General features: G+C 39.4%; 1 protein-coding gene across 1 annotated transcript; it reads right to left on the minus strand.

The window, feature by feature from the left end:
* Window positions 1-374: 374 nt before the first annotated feature.
* Stard6 (StAR related lipid transfer domain containing 6) lies at window positions 375-22,386 on the minus strand. The gene is made up of 9 exons (XM_050121740.1): window positions 22,284-22,386; window positions 21,626-21,800; window positions 20,288-20,371; window positions 18,313-18,406; window positions 18,064-18,113; window positions 11,000-11,126; window positions 6,719-6,836; window positions 3,675-3,768; window positions 375-895 (listed from the first exon to the last, which is right to left on the minus strand). The coding sequence occupies exons 4-9, from the start codon at window positions 18,400-18,402 to the stop codon at window positions 694-696; spliced, it is 681 nt and encodes a 226-aa protein (XP_049977697.1). The 5' UTR covers window positions 18,403-18,406; window positions 20,288-20,371; window positions 21,626-21,800; window positions 22,284-22,386; the 3' UTR covers window positions 375-693.
* Between the last annotated feature and the right edge of the window lie 34 nt (window positions 22,387-22,420).

Below are 22,420 nucleotides of genomic sequence, written 5' to 3' on the forward strand. Positions count from 1 at the left end.
CTATCCTTATGTTCAAACCTCCATAATTTTCAATTAAGCAGTAAGTGGAGGAAAAGTAATTTAAAATATACTTTCCATCTTTTTTTGAGATAAGGTCTTTCTGTGCAGCTCAGGCTGGTCTCACTGTGCTAGCCCATCTCAGTCTCTCCAGTGCCAGGGTTACAGGTGTTTGCCACCATCCCCAGATGAATACTTAATTTCTAATTAATGCTGGCTGCTGACTGTATTTGTTTTTTTTTTTTTTTGCTTGGTTTTGTTTTTGTTATTCCAAGACAGGGTTTCTCTGTGTAAGAGCTCTGGCTGTCCTGGAACTCACTCTGTAGACCAGGTTAACCTCCAACTCAGAGATCTGCCTGCCTCTGTCTCTTGAGTGTGGGATTAAAGGTGTGTGCCCCCATTGCCCAGCCTGTGTGTTTGTTTATGATCTGAATATGGAGTATATTCAGGTGGGCAAAGTGTATTAATAGCACATTATTTAATGTCATGTGAGATGAAAAACTGTATTTAATGGGGTTTTCTTGTAAAATGAAGTTCTTATTTTGACAAAATGTTTCAAGAACTCTGTACAAAACTGGTGTCTAGAGACGTACAAGAGATGCGTGCATGTTGACTTACAAGTAACCTGCAGTAACAAACTACACATGCCAGCAGTTCATGCGGTGGGAAATCTCTTTGGTTTAATGGCAGATGGCTTTATTTACTGATGGGTGTAACTGATGGGTGCCCATTGTGATGTCCGCGTATGGATGGAATTTTATGTGCCTTTATCCCATCTTTTGCATTGAGGAAGAAGCTCAGTAAGTTGGAAGGCATAGATTTTTCAATTATCGATGGAAGCAGTTTTCCTCTCATTTCTGTCTGGACAAAAATCACTAGCTTGGAATACGCTGGGTTTCTGTAAACAAACAGAGTTACAAAAGATAAAGCATTCATACTTGATCCTATGAAGTGACAGGTTTAGAGAGAGCAGAAGTCTCAAGTTTATTCTTTTTGACTCTTTTTATCATGCATATAACAAGAGAGTTAACCTAAAGGGGGAAGGGACAGGGACCTGAGGTCACATCCTTATAAAATAAAAGTTCTATTAAAATATTAAGTAGTCAGAATATATATTAAAACCTTAGCTGTAGTTACCCTTTCTTTTGCTATTTATTCAATCCTCAAAATGCACGCCTTTTCTTTTCTCTGAGCATCTGTTCTACTCCTGTTTATGTAGCATTTTCAACTTTATGTAGCACTTTTATACATGTAAATTGTTTACTTAATAAGAAATACAATATCTGCCTCTATTAAAAATAAAAAACAGTGAAATGAAAATTATATACATTCGTTCCTGCATATATATATAGTTTTTCACTGAGACATATTTATATTTTCCCTTTTATTAAACATACATTATTTTCTCATATAATATAATCTGAATACAGTTTCCCCTCCCTCTCCTCCTCCCAGTCATCACTACTTTCCCTCCCCTCCAGATCTACTCCCTTTCTGTCTCTCATTAGGAAAGAACAGGTTTCTAGAAGATAACAACAAACCATAACAAAATAAATACAACAAGATAAAATGAAAACCATCATATACAAGTTGGCCAAGCCAACATCATGTTTATAGTTATATAATTACTTTTATTAATTTCCCTGTTCTCCGAGGCAGAGTTTGACCTTGCATCTCAGCCTGGCCTTGAACTCATCTTGGCAATCCTCCAGCTTTCACTGCCCAAGTTCTAGGGCTACAGGCTTAAATGCCCAAGCCCAGCTACACACATGCAGTTTTAATCCTTAGATACTATGGTCACAGTAAACACATCTAAAAACTTTTAATTCATACTGTTTTATAAAAAAATAAGGTGATTTGAAAAATTCAAAGCTACACAACTATTCCATTAGCAAATTACCCTGTGAGAGGAAATATTCTAGATGCAAATTCAAGGGGAAAAGTGGTGCTCAGAAGGCGTTAACCAGCACAGCAGGGAAGGCTTTATGATAGGAGCAACACGATGGTGGACTCGAGTGGTTATGGCATATAGGTTCTATCGGATTAATTTATCTGAGCTACAGATCTATGTAAATACAGCAATATTTAGGATATTTTAGAATATTCACCTTTTCTTTATGTAAAATTCTATGTCAACTTAAAAATATGGAGGCAGAATTTCACAGTACTATTTTAAGAGCACAGTCAGTGATCACAGGAGTATCACCACATCTACATCTACATCTCCCTACGAAGAGTAGAGGATTTCTGTCAGCCCCAGAGCTCGACTGGAGTTTACAGTGGGATCACACACATCTGCTGTTTGTGTGAGTGATTCAGAATGGACAGTGTTGGACAAGTGTTCTGCACAGCTCAATTCCAAATGCCCTATCTACAACATTAGACTGCGTAGGAAGAAAAGACGAAGAACCATAGTTTCTTTCTCCCTTCTGTGAGAACGCGACTAAGATTATGCCAGTGGGAGGGGGCAAAGTCTGACCCTACACGCGTTAGCTAGACCACCAGAGATCCTGCCAAGTGTCAGTTCTCCTCACTGGGAGCAGCAGTTTATTAATTTTGTTCTGCTAGAAGCATAAGATATTGGTCACAAATTTAAAACTAACCAAGAAGTGGAAGGCCCCACGTTATTGTTCCTGTTCTGACTATGTGCGGTATTAACTCTGTCCACTTACATTTAAAAATAGATTTTCAGTAGAAAAAGCATTGAGGAATACAGTACTAAAACTACAAATACATTGTCTCTTATTATGAATTTATATTTTTCCATCAATTTTTTATGTTCACTTTATATGTATATGTCAATATTGTGATTTAATAATAACAGCATAATTTAAAAATAATGGATTCGTGAGGTGATTTGTACGCATGTATATACTCCAATTCAATGAAATGTATAATTTTATTAAATCTATTTTAGATTACCATTTTGTCCTTTGGTTGACCACCTGTCATCAGTACCTCATTCCTGATTTTGGCAGTTTTTATATGAATATTCCTGCTGGATATTTCATTCTATAGAAATATTTAAGCAGGTGATCGTGTAAATAATTTACTCAAGATAAAATATTTATGACTCATAAATGTGTATTGTAATTTCAGGGAATTTTATTTTATTTTTTAATTTAAATTTTAATGTTGTTTTAGAATTGTTCATGAAAATACAGCAGTACTGTATCTACATCATTTCTACCTCTCCCTATCCAGCTCTTCCTATATCCTTAATATCAAATTTGTGACCTCTTCCTCAATTATTGTTTTACACACACACACACACACACACACACACACACACACACTAAGCCTTCCTCAATTATTGTTTTATACACACACACACCCGACTAAGTCTACTTAGTGCTCCTCATATATTCATATCTTTAAAAGATTCCTTAGTTGATGCTGGAGAAATATAAACATCATGGAAGGTTTATCTGTGGCAAAATATTTGTGTATATGGTTATGCCCAGAGACTGAAAATACATTTTATAGTAAATTATCTGTTCTTATGTTTAAGACAAAAATATAAAGTTATTTTTTAAAGTTGCTTTTAGGGGCAGTTTTTTCCCCTCTCAACACAGTATGTTGGTACAAATTTCTATTGATGAGCTAGGAATCCTGAAGTACATCCTAAGATGAAGAGAGAAGGCCTGCTAAAGTAAACACGTATAAATGACACTTACTCTTTGAGAGGTGAGCACACATAGCCAGAAGGATGATTATAGCCACGGATATAATGCGGAGATGGAGGATATCCTGGGAAGTCCACACTGTTAGCTGTGATTAAAGAAACTGAAATGAGACCCAATTCACAGGGACAAAGATTATTTCTAGAAGCGTAATTTTAAAGTCTATAATAGCATTTGACTTCATTGCTAACACTAGTTTTATAGTGTACATGTATTGGTAGTGCTGGTATCCCTAAAGATGCTGGTATGTTTTATACAAAAAAAGCTCTTTAAAAGCATCATTTAGATGCTGGGCGATGGTGGCGCACACCTTTAATCCCAGCACTCGGGAGGCAGAGGCAGGTGGATCTCTGTGAGTTCGAGACCAGCCTGGTCTACAGAGCTAGTTCCAGGACAGGCTCCAAAGCCACAGAGAAACCCTGTCTCGAAAAACAAAAACAAAAACAAACAAACAAACAAACAAACAAACAAAGCATCATTTAGGGGGGCTGGAGAGATGGCTCAGAGGTTAAGAGCATTGCCTGCTCTTCCAAAGGTCCTTAGTTCAATTCCCAGCAACCACATTGTGGCTCACAACCTCTGTAATGAGGTCTGGTGCCCTCTTCTGGCCTGCAGGTATACATGGAAGGAATGCTGTATACATAATAAATAAATAAATATTTAAAAAAATAAATAAAAGCATCATTTAGTTCCTTTTTGAGGTTTGAAACAAAAGAACAAAGCATAAAAGAGATTGTTTTATTGGGGCTCATTGATTTTTGTTAATACTTTTATTTTCCATGAAATATCTGAAGTACTCAGACACTTCAAATGCTTTCTTCTGTTAATCTCATGTACTAATTTCAAGTAATGAAAACTTAGTAGAATTTGCCTTAGTAATTAATTATACAGAGAATATGCGTATTGTAGTGAAAAGAGGGAAGTGATTCAAAATAAATTTACGGTGATTACTTATTTTTAAATAGTTTAAAAATTATATAACTTTTGCTATGGCCAGAGCACAGGAATTGTCCTGATTTGTTTTCACAAGTCTGCGCACAATGCAAAGCACAGCTCAGGGCAGAGGAGCGGGCGGCGTGGCCAATGAATTCCCACTTATAGTTCGCTCTCTGAACAGAGCCCATTATACTGGGATGACGGGATGCCAGAGGGACACAAAGTATTTTCCACTTAAAACATGGAGCTATGCTTGTCGTTCTTCTCTTTTGTGAAATCTGCTACCGTTTCCCAAACAGTATGAGTCTTTGGTGGGCAGGTACTGTGGCAGTGAGCATTTATTTTGAAGACCTGAAAGACTAGAGCTGTAAGTTCAGGAGCTTATGATTCAGGTAAATCAATATTGTTTATGCTCAATATCTGGAAACTTGAGTTGTAACCTTAGTGAGACTCTACAGACAAAATATGTAGCCCCAAGCAAGGCACAGAGAAAAGCCTTAAAGGACTACGAAGAAAGCTGGCCAGTCACTGAACATGTATTCAGCAGAAATGTCTTGCGAAACGTGCGCTTTGCTGCTGCACAAACTGAATGGATATTCCTAGTCACTAGTTTACACGCATACACTGCTTTGTCTATTTATTATTTTTCGAAACAGGGTCAATGTGTAGTCTCTATATGGCTTCATATTCACTATACAAACAAGGGTATCCTCAAATTCATACAGCTTCACCTGCCTCTGCCTCCTAAGTGCAGAGGTTAAAAGCATGCTCCACCATGCGTTTTTAAAATTATCTTCTTACTCTGCTATGCTGGGATGGAGCCTGGGGCCTCCATGTCATGGTGGCTATGACAGCACCATGACACTGAGCTAAAACTGTAGCTGTTATTTTACCTGCCCTCTAACTATTAATAGAGGCTAGAAATGACTTATTTTCAAGACATGGGAAATTACAGACCTAAGTCTAGAAAAGGCAAATTTTCATATAATAGGTAGTGAAAACATTTTATCTGCTAAACTTTGAAACCAATGATTAAACTATGTATACTTTGAGGACCTTCATCTTTAATGATCTGCTATAAGATCTGAAAAGCAGGCTTTGAGTCAGAGGGATGAGAAGTTTTGTTTGTGAAACAGACTACCGGAGTCATCCCATTTTAAGTGTTGGGAAGTGATAACACAGCGTCACTGTCTATTCCTGAGGATCTTACAGGAGAGGAAATGTCCTTACAGAAATTACAGGATTAAATCAAATTCAAGAGGAAAACTGGGATCTTTGCTGCTACTCTGCCAAAGTTTTTCTCTCTCTTCTCTCCCCTCTCTCTCCCTCCTCTCTCTCTCCTCTCTTTCTCTTCTCTCTCCCTCCTCTTTCTCTCTCCCTACCCAGGGTTTCTCTGTGTAGCTTTGGAACCTGTCCTGGAACTCACTCAGTAGAACAGGCTGGCTGTGAACTCATGGAGATCTGCCTGCCTCGGTCTCCTGAGTGCTGGGATTAAAGGCGTGTGCCACCACTGTATGGCTAAGTAACTTTCATTGTATATGATCTTAAGCTTGCAGAGTCCACACCCTTGTGTTGTGAAAAGGTTTTGTGCCAGTAACACAAGTTAGCAAATAATGAAACATTTATATTTCATAGTCACGTCATTGCAGAGCAGAGTAGGGTTATATTAAAACTTACATCTCCTAGAAGAGATATAGGCACATTTAAGGAAAGACCCACCCAACAATATTCAGTATTATCCTATTTTATACTCAGTAGTGTAACAATTATTATATATGCCCATTTTAAACAAGTATAAAATTATATACAAAAAAGCGAGTTTTGTTTCATAGTATTAAAAATGCATGCATTGAAATTTTAGCTACAGTCTCTGTCTGTATTGATTCCTCAAGTTCACACTGCAAAAGTCCAGGAACAACTTATCTAAGCAGCACTTCTTGGGTTAGGTAAAATACCTCACCTGTGTACATGACCAAATAAATAAACAAACAAACATAAAAAGATTGGAACTACATTTCTTCTAAACCATTAGTACCAACAAAGGCAAAACATTTTTAACGACACACAGTAATTTTAAAACATGGGCAAACGTTTGAACTTACTACTGATAATGTCGATATTCCCTTCATAGTGCTTGATGCAGACTACGTCGACAAAGTCTCTAGGGGAAATTGAGCCCATGGCAAAACTTTGTGTCATGACATGGCATATAAATGTGTCCTGCAACAAATCAAACCATAAAGATGGCAAAAGTTGCTTAATGTTAGTGTAATGTTAGTGGTTTGTTGTTCCCCAAGAACTTCATCATGTATGTTTAGTCTGCCTTTAGGGAAAAAAAAGGTTTAAGATGAAGTGTTAAGGCGGTCTCACCATATCAACCTGCAATTTTAGTGTTAGGGTACACTGAGTCACAATTACACGTGCACAACATTCCACAAGGAATCCAAAGAACATTTGTTCTATTTGTAGATGAGAAGACATGGCCCAAAAATGAAATCCTATGTATGGCTAGAAAGCTGGTCAGAATTAGAGCCAAGATTGATCGATCGATCTATCTATCTATCTATCTATCTATCTATCTATCTATCTATCTATCTATCTTTCTCTCTCTTTCTTTCTTTTTCTGCCCTCCTTCCCTCCGCGCTCTCTTTCCTTCCTTCCTTCCTTCCTTCCTTCCTTCCTTCCTTCCTTCCTTCCTCCCTCCCTCCCTCCCTCCCTCCCTCCCTTCCTTCCTTCCTTCCTTTTTCTTCTCCCCCCCCTCCCTTTTTTTTTTTTTTTTATTGAGACAGGGTTTCACTGTGTAGCTCTGACTGTCCTGGAACTCACTAAGTAGACCAGGTTGGCCTCAAACTCACAGAGATTCACCTGCCTTTGCCTCCCAAGTGCTGAGATTAAAGGCATGCACCACCACCATCCGACTGGTCTTCTGATTTCTGTAGAGCACTATTTTGTCCCTCTGTGGGGTTGGTAAATATTTTGAAACATACATTCATTTGGCACGTTATGGCATAAGACCTAAAATTTATGATCAGTGTTTGAAACCACTGGTGAAACTGGATTCAGGATGGCTTAGCTGCAAATCCCTCCAACTCTTGGCCTGCATATGAGACCTCCCAGAATCCTCCAGCCAGCTCACTGCAAGGACCCACAGTCACTACTTATCCCCTCCAGTGATTTCAGCTCTCTGTTGGCCTGGATTGCTCATGCCAGGAAGGGAGTTCTTGAGAGAGCAATGTAAAGACACACCAAAATCCAACTTAGTGAACCAATGAATTTTATTAGGGGTACTTACAGGAATGTGAGTGGGAGTTACTTACTCAAAGACAGCTGCGCTACAAAGCCCACCCTAGCATGGGGAACAGTGTGGCACAATTAATAAAAACCCAGAGACAGATATTGGTGTTCAACGTGAAGGTCAGAAAAGAAAAACAGCCAGCCACTGGCTCTTACCTCGGTCCGAAATGGCGATCCTGCCTCCTGGAAACCTTAGAATGAGACTGCATTGAGAGCTGTTTCCTGACATCTTATAGTCCTCTCTAGTGCTGGGATGAAAGGCATGTACCACTACCACCCAGTTTCTATGGCAAACTAGTGTGGCTACTGGGATTAAAGGTATCACCACTGCCTGGTCTGTAAGGCTGACCAGTGTGGTTGTTTTTCTGATCTTCAGGCAAGCTTTATTTATTAAAATACAAGTAAAATATCACTGTAGAACAGTTCATAAAAGCCAGAAACCTGGAGCTCACTGCACTTCCTGCAGGCAGTTCAGGGTCTGAGAGTGTCCATTCCAGGTGGCTCTGTTTGTCTGAGCCTCTTCCAGGCAGCTCAGTCTGTTTCTTCTAGGCAGCTGGGCAGCTCTCTGCTTCTTTCTGGCTGCTTGACTTCTCTGAGTGACTCAGCAGTCTTTACTACTCACATACTCATGAAGAAGAAGGAGCCTAGGAAATTTGGTCAGTTTCAGGGACTTCCTGAAGCTATTTTAGTTGCTTACTTCCTGTCTTAACGGAGCTTCCCTTAAGGATGGAATGTTTAACTTGCCAGAAAGAAGCACTTTAAGTATATAGTTCTATAGTTACTAAAACTTGTTTAGTTCTCACACATGATAGAACTCATTTTGGTTCTTCCTCCTTCAGTACGTTCTACTGACTCCATCTCTAGGCTGCGTCTTCTATCCTTTGTGTTTCCTTTGCTCCATTTTGCTATTGCCCTAGCATAAAACACTGTAAGATCCTATTTAGATTGCTCTGATAGCTTCCTGACTGTTCTAATTTCATCTTTCCCCTTCAGTTATGATGGAAAGTTTTATTGGGCATCTTCATTTAATTTACCATCTGTGGTCTTTGAGAACCTACTCTTCTGGACTTTAATAATTCCACTGAAATGCCAACTATTATCCTCATAGAACGACATTTGTGTGTGACTCAGTCTTTCTCACTGCTTTGAATACACTTTTTTTTTTTTTTCTGTTTTTAGTACTTTAACTACAATACTACATGGAGTGTTTCTTTTTTTGGATCTGTTTGGTGTTCCATAAGCCTCTTGTATCTGGATAGCCACACTTTCCTTAGATTTAGAAATTTTTCTTCTATGATATCAATTGAAAATATTTTCTAGGCCTTTGGCATGGAATTCTCCTACTGTGCCCATAATTTGAAAGAGATTTCAAATGTTCCATTCACACTCAAATGTCATTTCTTAGCTGAGTGATTCATTTTTTCTACCTTATCCTTAAGCTTTGTTAGTCTATTTTCTAAAGGATAATTCTATTGGTTAGTTTTTTTTTTAGTGTTTTTAATTTGATTTGAGTTTTCATTTTCACTTCATAGTTTTATGGGTTTTCTTTAATGTTTCTATGTCCTTATTGAAGTTTGTTTCCATTATCCTTAATTGACATTGTTATTTTATTAACCTGTTTGCTTTGTTTTCTTGGAATTCACTGGAGAGTTATTTTTTGTCTTCAAATTCTTTCGAGTATTTGTGTCCTTATTTCTTTGAATGTTTTATATGTTCTCATTAGGGACTATTACTATAGGATTGATGATATTCAGACAAGATATTTTATTTTGTTTTTCACATTGCTTGCCTATTTACATTGGAATTTTAACAAATTTTAAAATATGGAACACTTCCTGAGTTTGTACGTCATGCTTGCACAGAAGCCATAGCAGTTTCTCTGTATGGCTTTAATATAGGAGCTGCCATAAGATGTTCCTTCATTAGTTTATACTTTGTCTTGAGTCTTTCACAAATGGCTGATTTGCTTTTTTGGTGTGTGTGTGTGTTTACAAGCAGTGCATGTGTGGAGGGTAGAAGACAACTTTAATTGAAGCAAGATGTCTTTGTTGTTTGCTGGCCCATGAGTTCTGAGACTTCTTCTGCCTTCACATCTCATCTCCCCACGGGAGTGCAGGGGTTACAGTTGCTACTCTGACCTTTTTTTTAATTTAAATTTATTTTTTTAACATATGTTCTTCATGCTAACTCACCAGTCCTGGTCTTTGATTTTAAACAGTGCCTACTGTTTCTTTATCAGTCCCTATGGTGAAGAACCACATTATACCTGTTTTCTAGAGTCATATTCATAGATTAAATTCTGCTAGGACACTTGTAGTTGTATTACTGATGAAAGGAGAATCTCCAGTTCCAGGCCAGTATAGGCAGTGTAGGCACTGGGAACATATGGGTTTCTTAAAAACCAAAACCACTGCAACAAACCCCAAAAACTATGGCTGGAGAGATGGCTCAGCACACCTTGTTCTTTTAGGTGAACACAAGAGAGCTCACAGCCAGTAGTAACTGCAGCTCCACGGGGTCTCTAGGCCTCTGGCCTCTGAGCACCTGCACTCAGATATATATACCATGCTCTCTCCCCACCCAATATAGATTCTGATTCCTCATCAACAAGACATGTTTACATTTGTTTCCTTATAATAGAGGGGAATAGCTAAGTTTAATTCCCTTATAACAAAAAGTACATATCAACAAGAGACTGGAAGATTGGAAATGTGATAATTATTTACAAACAGTACAAAGCTAATTGGAATTAAAGTCCCGACTAATAAAAATAGCTATTTTAAGCCTTTTATAACATTCCAGCTAGGTGTAGTGGTTCATGCTTATAATTCTATCACTCGAAAACTAGAGGTGGAGAGCAGCCTGGGCAAGTAGGTCAGATCTGATCTCAAACTGGATTTTAATAGAAGTCGTGGCATATGTGTTCAGTGATGCTGTGTTTGCTTGGCATGCAAGTGGCCCTGGGTTCAGTCCCCCATACTGTAATTAAAAACAGCTAATTCATATCTATAAGATATACATTTAATAATTTACACTAGTTAAAATATAGTAATACAGTAGGCTTTATTCACTATTAAATAGTACATTACCGAATCAATCTTGTGTACCACATTGTATCCTTTCAGTGATTTATCCCAAGTAATTCTGTTTTCAGGTTGGTAGAGGAAATTGGAGACCTTAGCTGTTGACTCTCGAATTACGCCTTCAATACGATATCTATGTCATCAAAGTAAAGAAAAATTTAAGAAATTGACTTTAATCTGGAGATAGAGTGCAACTGAGATTAAAGAGAGCAAACCACAGTTAGGAAACTGTGAAACTGAGTATCTGCTGTCTAAAACACCCAGGACCAAAAATGCTTGTTATTTTGATTTCTTTTTAAATTTATTATATTTTCTATGTAATAGATAAATATAATTTATTAGTATTTATATTATTTTTGGGTTTTTGCATATCTATAATGAGGTATCTTGGGGATGAGCTCTGTCTCAGACCAAAATTCATTTGTACTTTAGCTTCTTTACATTATGTATTCTAAAGGGAACTTTATATAATAATTTAAATAATTTTATTTAATACAGTGTATTGAATGTAAATTAGCACAGTTTATTTAAATAAGCATTGCAGCAATTATTTCAATGTTTACTTTTCTAGCCCGGCCTGATGGCGCAGGCCTGTCATCTCAGCTACTTGGGAGGCTGAGCAGGCAGGAGGATCATAATGCATCATTTTTGTCTGGGAAACAAGGTGACTTCAAGATCAGACCAGGTAACTTAGTGAGACCCTATCTCAAAATGTACAAAGAGCTATGGCTCAGTGGTAGAGAACTTTCCCAGCGTGGGTTAGGACGCTGGATTCAAATCCACTTTAGCAGAAGGTTGCCAGCTGAGTACAATCAGAGTAAGATGGCCACGCCCTTAACGCTTTTACTCATTTCTTCCAAAGAAGGAGAACAGATGTTTTAAGGTAAAACCTTTAAGTTTCCAAAGAATTAAAATTTACTCAGAGAGCGTGAAGAGAACAAAAATGTCATTACTAGAGAGGAGAGTAGTCACGTGTGTGGAAAACTGCTACCCTCAACTTTTGCTTTGTATTCACAGAGGCCCGGCCGAGCTACGGACCCTGGCTTTTATGGAGCTCAGAAAGTCTCGAAGTTAAGCTTGCCTCAGCCTCCCGAATGCCAAAGCTACAATTACAGGCATGTGCCATTGTATCTGGCTGGCTTCCATCATTTGCTCAGACAGGAATTCTTTAGATGACTTCCTTGTATACTTGACTTTTTCTTTAAAAGCTTAGGTGTTTCCTAATTTCCTCTCTGAGGTATTCTGAAATTCCTTATTGTAAGGTTTACTTCCTCCATGTCAAAAATATTTTTTTATTTTTTATTTTATCTTATTTTTTGGTTTTTCAAGACAGGGTTTCTTTGCATAGCTCTTCTGTCTGCTTTGTAGACCAGGCTGGCCTCGAACTCACAGAGATCTGCCTGTCTGTGCTTCCCAAGTGCTGGGATTAAAGATGTGCAAGACCACTGCCTGACCTTTCAGAATTTTTTTTTTAACATTTATTTATCTATGTACTTTATGTATATGGGTGTTTTGTTTGCTTGTTCATATGCACATCAGGAACTGAACTCAGGACCTCTAGAAGAGCAGCCAGTGCTCTTAACTGGTGAGCCATCCCTCTAGAGGCTACTATTTGAGAGAAAGAAAGTGAGAGAGCGAGTGAGAGAGAGCGAGGGGGGAGAGACAGACAGACAGACAGACAGACAGCAAGAGCACTCAGTTTTAAGCCCGGGAGAAATAAACCCAAAAAAATCACCATGTAATGCAACAATGTCAGACACTAAACAGTTAAAATTTATGCACAAATTTTGTTTACACACGGCCACAGTTGTCCTTTACTTAACTAATGTCTCAGTAAACTCTAATGATAGTGACCAGCTATACCTAACAACACCGAATTAGCCCTCTCATAAAGCAGTCCTTCCAGAAATGTAATTACTGATGATGACTAACAGTAGCTGGTCACCAAGTGCAAACTGTTTAAGTGCACTTCTGTGGATCTATTGTCTACCCTTCTGTACTGCATCCTGCTGGACGGTGAGACTTTTCATCCAAGGCCCCACTGGAAAGCATGGTCAGTATGGACACACGAGAAAGCACGGGAATATGGAGAGTAGAGGGGAACGCGGTGCCAAAGCTCTTTTTGGGAGACTTGGAAGTCTGTTTTACAATTATTTATGATAGTATTATTAGATGACATCGAACTGTTGTCATTACTGATTCTTTTCCTTGTGATATATAGATAACAGAGTTTAAATGTTACTTTTCAAATTATCTTATTATCACTATGTAAATGAAGTTTTATAATGTGTGTGTGCCTGTATGAGTGTGTGTACACCATATGTATGCAGACGCCCACAGAGGCAGAGAACATGGAATTCCTTAGAACTGAGTAAAAGGTATGTGTGAGCTACCGATGTGGGTGCTCGAAACTGTGTGTTGATCCTCTGGTGTTCTTAATGACTATGGCATCTCGCCCACTTGGTTTAGGAAATAAACCATAATAAATGCTATACTAAATTTGGGCTTTTCATTTTGGTCACAGCAACTTTAGCCATTACTTTTGTTGTTATACCATTTTTAAATTCGTTTAAATTTGACTGATGTTAGTTATAAGATATATAAATAACTCGGGTGTCTTCCCCAGGGTTTAAGAAAGGATTAAATATATTGATAATAATCATCAGCATAGATGTATTGATAGTGATCATAACATAGATGTATTGATAGCGATCATAGCATAGATGTATTGATAGCGCTCATCACTATAAGGTATTGATAGCGATCATCACCATAACAGTATGAAGTAACTTCTAGGAGAAGAACACAGCATGTTCCCTTGGTAATGGTAAATACGCATTAATGTTAAAGCAGAAAAGGTAGACTCCAGTACATGCCTTCTCTGGATAATGTGCTTCAATTATTCCATATATGCATGGGAAAGATTTAGGTTCAGAAGGAATGATGATTAAGGTAATTACAGGCAACCTCTGAAGCTAAGTCCTGGTTTCTGAAAGTTCTCATTTCGCTGTTACAATGTAGGTGTCTTGGGGATAGTCACCTAGGTAGGCCGTTATTCACCTGGAGGCAGGGAATAATGGTGTTTATATTGTGGAATATATGGGGAGTAAATTAAAATTTTATTTGGTGTAATGCCTACCATAATATTAGGGCATTAGAGGAATGTATAGTTGGAGACAGAAAGAGAAAGATGCACCTTCCTTCTGATGCTAAAACCAAGTGTTCAAAACTAATCACTAAAGGTTCTTTTGGGGGCAGTAAATTATGAACAGAAAGTACAAATGCGAATAAAATATATAGATTACCTCTATTTTTGTTTCCTTTAGCTTCGTTTTTCAAGACAGGGTTTATCTGTGTAACAGTCCTGGGTGCCTAGAACTTATTTTGTAGACCAGGTTGGCCTTGAACTCACAGAGATCTGCCTGCCTCTGCTTCTTGAGTGATGGGATTAAAGACATGCACAACCACCACTGGGCTAAATTACTTTAATAATGTGCTTATATTTAACTTTCTGTTTGGTAATCAATATAACTAAAGCACATATAGTCACTAAATAAATATACCATAAGTCTTTGTGGCAGGCAGTGTCCTAATATAGGGATAACACAAAAAATAAGGGTGACTTATTTCTAGGCACACTCTTATTCAAGTTCCTGTTCACACCACTTCATATTTTAATAAGACACACAGGATGAGGTAAAAAAATAAATTCCATATAGTGCCACCTATGTAGGTTACAATAGCAGAATAATTAGTTAAAGAGGGACTGTGTACATGTAGGACATTTGGCCTAGTGGGCAGGTATGTTGTTCTGAAGATGAGAACCAAGAATTTGCCAATCAAAGCTGACATTAGCTTTGGAAAGATATGGGGAGAAAGGGTGCCATGCAAAAGAACCATGAAGGCTTTGTGAGTCCAGTGCAGCGTATTTGAGGATGTAATACAGGGATGAAGAGGATGAAGTGACAGGAAGTGAGGGCCCGGGAGTGACTTGGAGGTCAGGACAAAATGTTTGAATCTTACTTTAGCCAGGAAATAAATCATTTAAAGGGTTTTATAAAGGTGAGTCTCAAAATCCAAATTATATTTTAAGACCCGGCTTAGGCACTGGGTGGACAATGGGATATTCAAGAACAGAGACCACGAGCCATTCACATAGTCCACTGAGAGGTGGAGGCGGCAGCAGGGTCATCGCAAGAGCTAACAAAAGCCGACTAGCCATGTCTGTGTGTTTGGATATACACAGAGCTTCGACATGGATCCAAACATGACACCAATGACCCTTCCCTCGCCCATTTTTAGAACACCTTCTTATTGAAAACAGAACTAGTAAGCCAGCTTGTGTTTGTGACCACAGAGGAAAGCGCTGTAAGGAACCAGAATCCAGCAGCGCTGCAGCTGGCTGGGAAGCCAGAACAGGTGGACCCATCTCGGGGAAGAGACAAAGGAGGGGCACGAATCTGTAACTGACAACCAATTCTCACCACCCTCCTCTCCTACAGCAGTCCATGGCAGACAGGGATCTGACCCGGGCACCATGGGAACACCAACTGCAGGAGACTAGAAAGTCACCAGCAAATGTGAATGGCTCAGCAGTCCAGGGCCACTGCTCCAAAGAAAAACACAGAAAATTCAGCAGCTGAGTTGCCTGCTGGGAAAGAATAAAACTGACCAACTCTTAGCCAAATTGACCAAAGGAGTAATGCAATCCAAATTAATAAGATTAATCAAAGTATCCACCTGAAAAAAGACAGCCTTTTAAATAAATGGTGCTGGAGAAGCAGGATATTAGCCAGCAGACGGTGAAATTGGGTCTGTCTCTCACCTTGCACAAAAATCAATTCAAATTAGATCAAGGTTTTTTTTAAACCTTAATGGAAGGCCTGAAACTCTGAAAGCGGGAAAGGAAACATTTCAGGATGCAGGTCTAGGAAATAAACTTAAAATAAAAGCCTGGCAGCACAGTAAGTAGCCATAGCATCGACACACCTTGAAACAGCTACCGCAACAATTAAACACCCAAACCTTCCTTGCCTATCAACAAGTGGGCCGACAAACTGAGCAGACATCTTTCCCGAGAAGAAACAACTGCAGTGCGAAGGTGAGTTATGGAACTAAGCAGTGTTCTGGGCACCATGCAGCCACCAGCTGCTCCCAACCCTGTGAGAACAGAGCTAGGCTTCCACCTGTCCTTTCAAACCCTCCAAATCCACCCACCCCTCCTTCCCTGCAAGGGTTATTTCTTAGCTGCAGTTCAGTAGACCTACAAGCAGGACAATACTGCCACCTACTGTTTGAACTTTTCCTATCCCCTCCTTTCCCCCCTTTTGGTTCCTTGTTCTTTTTCTGTACTCTTTCTTATTGTTTCTTCTCCTGAAGTCCAGAGGCTGGCCTGGTTTATGGTATCTGGGTACATATTCCCTATGCCATTTTTCCTTTTCTGCAATCATTCCTCTCCCCAACTTCCCACCTAACAGCCTAGGACCTATCTCTAGTCTCGGGATTAATGCCCCCCTTTCTTTCTCTTTCCGTTTGTACTAAAACATTAGTATATGCAATACTACCAGGCTATCTTGACTCCTCAAATTAATCAGTATTTGGCAAGGGTTGTTTTGCTAGTCTATTTTCATAGTGGGTTAACTACTAGCAGAAAATTCTGCAAATAGGAAAAGAGAAGGCTATCCAAACACAAGAGGCACACAGAACACCAAACAGACTGAACGAGAAAAGAAACTCCCTAAATCATTATCACTAAATTTACAAAATAAAGCAAGTATATCAAAAGCTATGACAGAGAAAGGCCAAGTCACATACAAAGGCAGGCCATCAGAACAACGCTAGCTTTTCAGTCCAAACTAAGAAGAGGTGGGGCTGATGTCTTTAAGACTCTAAAAGGTCTTGATTGCCAACCTAGTCTAATATACCCAGCCAAACTATCTGAGTATATCATAATCGAATGACAAAAGCAGGCTAAAAGAATGGTGCTACCCACAGTAGTCTAGGTCTTCGTATGACAGTTAATCAAGGCAACCCCTACCCCAGATATACCACAGACCAACCTGTTCTAGAAAATCCTTACTTAGTCTTTTCCTAAGGGATGTTATATTGTGTCAGGCTGACCTTTAATAAAATAGGTTTGACTTCCCCGGTATGCCTAGGGTTGAGTACAATCCCCCTCCCCCATCCTCAGTTTATCTAAAAAAAAAAAAAAAAGAAAGAAAAAGAAAGGAAGAAAGAAAGAAAGGAAGGAAGGAAGTTTGTTCATTCTACTATTAAGGTCATCTGACGTGAATAAGAGAAATTCATGCTATCCTTATCTGCTAATAAAAAATGGCATGCAGGAGGCTGAAGCCGGCAAAGCTGAGTTAGTGAGACCTATTCTTTAAAAACAAAAACCAACAACGCCAACAACCTCACAAAAATCACACCGACAGCCAGAGGTACAAGTATAGTTTTCAAAGAAATGTTTTCTAAAAATTTGGTCATGGTTTTCTCGATAACACAGTGATCTAAGGGAACAGGTGTTATACCAAGAACTCTAAATGAACACCAAAAAAAAAAAAAAAGACATGACATTCACTTTGAGTGCACTTGTGTTTGAAGCAGTCTGATTCTCAAAAACACATTTTCAAAGCACTCTATAGAAAAACAATCTGCACTTAAGAGTGAGAAAAAATTTGATGGGGATTTTTTTTTTTAGGGGTTTAAGAGTAAAGTGAAGGATTTCAAATATCATAAAAATGCTTCTGCTGGCAAGAAATGCCAGTGCACTTTTGCACGCCTTTTCCGTCCTAATGAATTAGAAGTTTCTGGCATCAGGGATGAATCTCAGGGCCTTGTTACGTGAGTGAAGACCTCAACACTGACCAGCAAGGATTTGCTCTGTGCCTGTGTTCATGTCGGAAAATTGTTGCCCAACGCACGACTGCTCTATTTTATGAGAATCACATGACTTCATGCATCACTTCCTGGAGACCAGAAAGTAGTTTGTTCTAGCTAATGAGTGCTGTTGACTTTCAGATGTGGCAATGCCACTGAATTGAAAACTGCAAATTGGAAAATGTACTCACAGATTTCCGAGGAACTTTCTAGAGGTCTTGCTGGAAACAGTTACCTTTTTCTCAAAGGGGAATAAAATCCAGAAATAAATTAACTGTCACATACAGAAAACAAAACAAACCGAAAACAAAACAACCCAACAACAAAACAAAGGTGAAACTATCTTTGTATGGCTTACAAAAGAACATATTATTTTAAAACGTTTTCACAATAAACAATCATTAAAAAAATTAAACTCTTGAGAAATACTTTTCTCTTACTGAAGATTTAACCACTTTCCAGTCAGATATATCTTGATTGTAAGCTAAAACCTCTTCAGCAGAGTTTTGGGCAATTGCCTTAAAGTCCATCTACCTGTGAAAATTTAAAAACAAATGGTCGGTAAAATATAATCATATAAACAAGAAAAATGCTGCGGTGCAGAAATTTCTGAACTCATGGAATGAAACTGCTCATCTTCCCCTCTCTCAACTGCTGTGCTCTTTTACTCTTCAATGCTATTTTTAAAACGGCCTCTGTCTTTTAGCCATACACAGTAATTTCTTGATCACTTGCATCCACAAACCTTTCTTCAAATGAGAAAATATGCTATTGTGTAAAAAACCAGACTTTAGAATCAGGGACCCAGGTGAGATCCGTCTCTGTCCTCTGTGAAATATGATATATAATATTTCTATTTTCTCGTTTCCTTCTTGATGTAAAATTAATATATATGTAACATCCTGTAGAGTCAATGTATTAAAAGAATAAATGCCCAGAGCATGGCATGGTATAGTCATTCAATGAACCATTATTTCCAAAAAGCTTCCTTTGGGGGCTGGAGAGAAGACTCAGAGGTTAAGAGCACTGGCTGCTCTTCCAGAGGTCCTGAGTTCAATTCCCAGCCACCACATGGTGGCACACAACCATTTGTAATGAGATCTGGTGCCCTCTTCTGGCCTGCAGGCACACATGCAGGCAGAACTCTGTATACATAATAAATTAACCTTAAAAAACAGCTTCCTTTTTTCTTTATGATGTTTTGCACTCTGCTCATCATGTGTTTGTGGTATTAACATTGGTAAAGTGAGTGGCAGGGACTATATATGATTTCTGCTTCATGCATGTACCAATCAGCTATCTTCTTGTCCGCTTACTTAGTCACCACCTCCAGGATATTCCTCAAATACAACCAAGAAACTTCCTTTCTCAAGGTCCTTGCATTTACTGTTCTCTCTCCTTGTGAAATTCATGAGAGATTATGCTTCATTGAACCCTTTGCTTAAATGTCAACTATTCAGACAAGATCATATTCAAAGCAATTCAGTTTAAACACATTTAATAAATCTCTCCTTGCTGGTAAGTACTGCAAATGACTGTTTTCATTCCACCACAGCCCCAGACTGAAATTGGGTAGTGATTAGGTCAGGAGAGCAGGGACTTAATAGATAAGATTAGTGTGTCTTTCTAAGTGACTTTAGACAGCTCATTTGTCCCCTCTGCCCTGAGGACACAGCCATGAAGTGGTAATCTGTATTCCAGAAGAGTGCTCTGACCAGAAACCAAACGTGAGGGCACTCTGGTCAGACAGAAAGCCTCCACGACTGTGAGAAACCAACGTTTGCTATTCATAAAGCACCTGGTCTACGGTAATAGGTAATAGTTCCCTCAAAGGGATTAAGTACAGCAGCAAGCACAGCCAAAACAATTAAGACACTGTGTCTGCCGTGACCATCTTTAGGCGGCTGGGATGTCATTGGTCCTTTAACCCATCAACGAGTTTTCAGTTGGGGAAGCCTGAGAGATGTTACCGAGAACACGGCAACATATCTGGATTGAAAGCCCAACTCTGACACAGAAGCTGGTAAAATGTTTAGGCTCTGAATTTCAACTTCCTACATTTATAGAAAGGAGATACTAATACTCATGGGGCCCATAGGGCTAAGAGAGTTATTTTATGCAGACTTATTTGAAGCGGTGAGGGGTTTTGCTCACGGTGCTCAAATCAGGTTAGTTTCTTATAATGAATAGTTCCAGACATCACTAAAACGTCCCTCAGATAACTGGCTCTCCAGCACATTACTACACTTTCACATGCAAGTATCACAACATTTGCAAGATCCTTAGCTCTCGCCTAACACTCTGGGCTGGGTCACAGATCTGTGTTCTCTTGCTTAGTTTCCTAGAAAGGCAGAATCACTAGGAGATATTTTTTTATACTAAAAAAAAACCATTTTATACTCTTGGTTTCCTTACCTTTCTGAACAATTCTAGTCCAGAACTTTAGTGCCCATTGAAATTATTCTCCAAGTCCTAGTGGAGAGCTCCATATTTGTTAGCCTGCAAAGGGATAAGGTGGAGGTAGAATTATTTTGATCCACGACTTAGGTCAACATATTTTATAAACTTCTGCATCTCCATCGAGTCCTTCATTAGCTCTTTATATCTTGATTAAAAACATGGTCCTCAGTGGAAGTGATAGTTCTTCCTTCTCTGTTGCTGCGAGCAAACACCCTGGCCAAGGTTACTCATAAGAGAAAGCCTTGAGCTTGGAGTTCATGGTCTCAGAGGCTCCGAGTACATCATGAAAGAGCAAAGGCATGGTAGCAAGAACAGCTGAGAGCTCACATCTTTATTGTCAAGTGGAAGGCACACACACACACACACACATGCTGAAAATGGCACAAGCCTTTTAAAGTCTCAAAATCCACTCCCCAGGGACACACCTCTTCCACCAAGGCCACACCTCCTAATATTTCCCAAATAGTCCACCAACTGGAGACCAAGAATTCAAACAGCTGAGCATATGGGTCATTCTAATTCAAGTCACTATCAAGTTGTTTGAAAAGCAATCTTTTTCTTTCCCCCTTCAGTGTGAAGATTGAACCTACCACCTTAAGAAAGTGTTCTGCCACCCAGCTTCATCCTGCTAGGGGAGCTCCTTCAGCCAATAGCCTTTAAGATACCAGCCCACTTGGGTGTGGTCTCCTGTACTATAAATGCAGATAAAAAGTCTGTGTAGTCACTTGCTCTCTCTTTCAGCTGCTGGATTCGTTTCCTGTCTCTGCTAGAGCGAGTGTTGATCTGTGAGTCTACCCCTAAATAAAGAACCCCTTATTATGGAGTGTGGGACTACTTTATTGTGTTCTTCTACAACATCCAAAAGACGAGAAACTCAAAGCAATAGCTAAAAAGAACTTTTGAAAAGGACAGGTTAAAAAGATACCTAGATGAAATTTAGGTTTTTAAAGAATCTAGTTTTACTAAGGCCATGCAAAAACATCATTTGGCTGGTCTCCAATATGGGCTTTCCTAGCATATAAAACACAGGTTTTTACTTCTCAGCGACTTACATAATACTGGTCTACATATTTCACAATTATTGGCATTTATCACTAGCTTTACGTTTTTCCATAGGCGGTATCATTATTTTAAAACCATTGCACATTTCCACAATAGATGTGTGTTTAATGGACCATTGAACTGTATTATTTTATGGCGTCTGAAAATTTCATTTGCTAAGAGAAACAGGAAGGCAAAGTTTAGAAGGTCAGAGATGGTACAAAGGTGCAGAACAAATTGTAGTTCTATTACCTGACAATGTAACACCGAATGAACTAGACTATTCCGATAGAAGTCAAGGAAGGATGTCTTCAGCCATAGGGTCAGTGGAAAACCACCTTAGACTAGTGTTGAGATAGCATCTTTTTTTGATAGAGCGAGCACGCGGTTGCAACTTGATTCTTCCCACCTCATATCCTGTCCCGGCCTGACAGACAGGTTCACACAAGTTAGTGATCTTTACGTTTGTATAGTTTCCCTCTTTCTGTAATGCCCGACCGGGTCCCTAATCCATTTTGGGTCACTGCCATTCTTTCCTGAGAACCAAGTTCCCCAAAGAGTTTGTTAAATCCCATCACAGGTCCATCTGACTTCTTCCCCCAGTCCTAAAATCTAGATGGATGCCCAGGTGGGGCAGAGTCCTGGAGCCCTGAGGAAGGACGAAGGACTTGGTGCGCTGACTTGGTACCTATGTTGGGAACGGGATTCTCTGAAGTCGCACAAAGCTCACTGGAAAGACTTGGGCTTTGAGGATCTGGGTCTCAGAAAAGGGACCCGCAACTCCTATAGTCCAGATCCCTCCCACAGCCCAGGAAGAAGAGCAGTGTACGGGATGAGGAGGGCATGGGACCTGGATGTTGTCTAGAACCTTCCCATCTAACTCGGAGAGAAGACAAAGGAGAAGCCTCACCTCTCACGAGGGACGCCGACCTAACGCCCCTCAACGCCCTTTGACCTCTGAACTCTCCGCGGGGCTCTCGAGCCCGCCCCCCCCCCCGCCCCCCAACCTCCGCGAGCCCAGTGCGACGCATGCGTCCTGAGGGCGGG

This window comes from Alexandromys fortis, unplaced genomic scaffold, assembly GCF_014885135.2.
Source record: "Alexandromys fortis isolate MF-2015 unplaced genomic scaffold, M_Fortis_MF-2015_v1.1 scaffold_202, whole genome shotgun sequence".
Classification (NCBI taxonomy): Eukaryota; Metazoa; Chordata; class Mammalia; order Rodentia; family Cricetidae; genus Alexandromys; species Alexandromys fortis.

Excerpts from the sequence above, each read along its gene's own strand:
- Stard6 (XM_050121740.1), bottom strand. The coding sequence starts at position 18,402 with ATGGACTTTAAGGCAATTGCCCAAAACTCTGCTGAAGAGGTTTTAGCT. Across the intron at positions 11,127-18,063 it reads AGAAAGTTCCTCGGAAATCT|ATATCGTATTGAAGGCGTAA; the intron begins GTGAGTACATTT and ends TTGATGACATAG. Across the intron at positions 6,837-10,999 it reads TGGTACACAAGATTGATTCG|GACACATTTATATGCCATGT; the intron begins GTAATGTACTAT and ends GATTTGTTGCAG.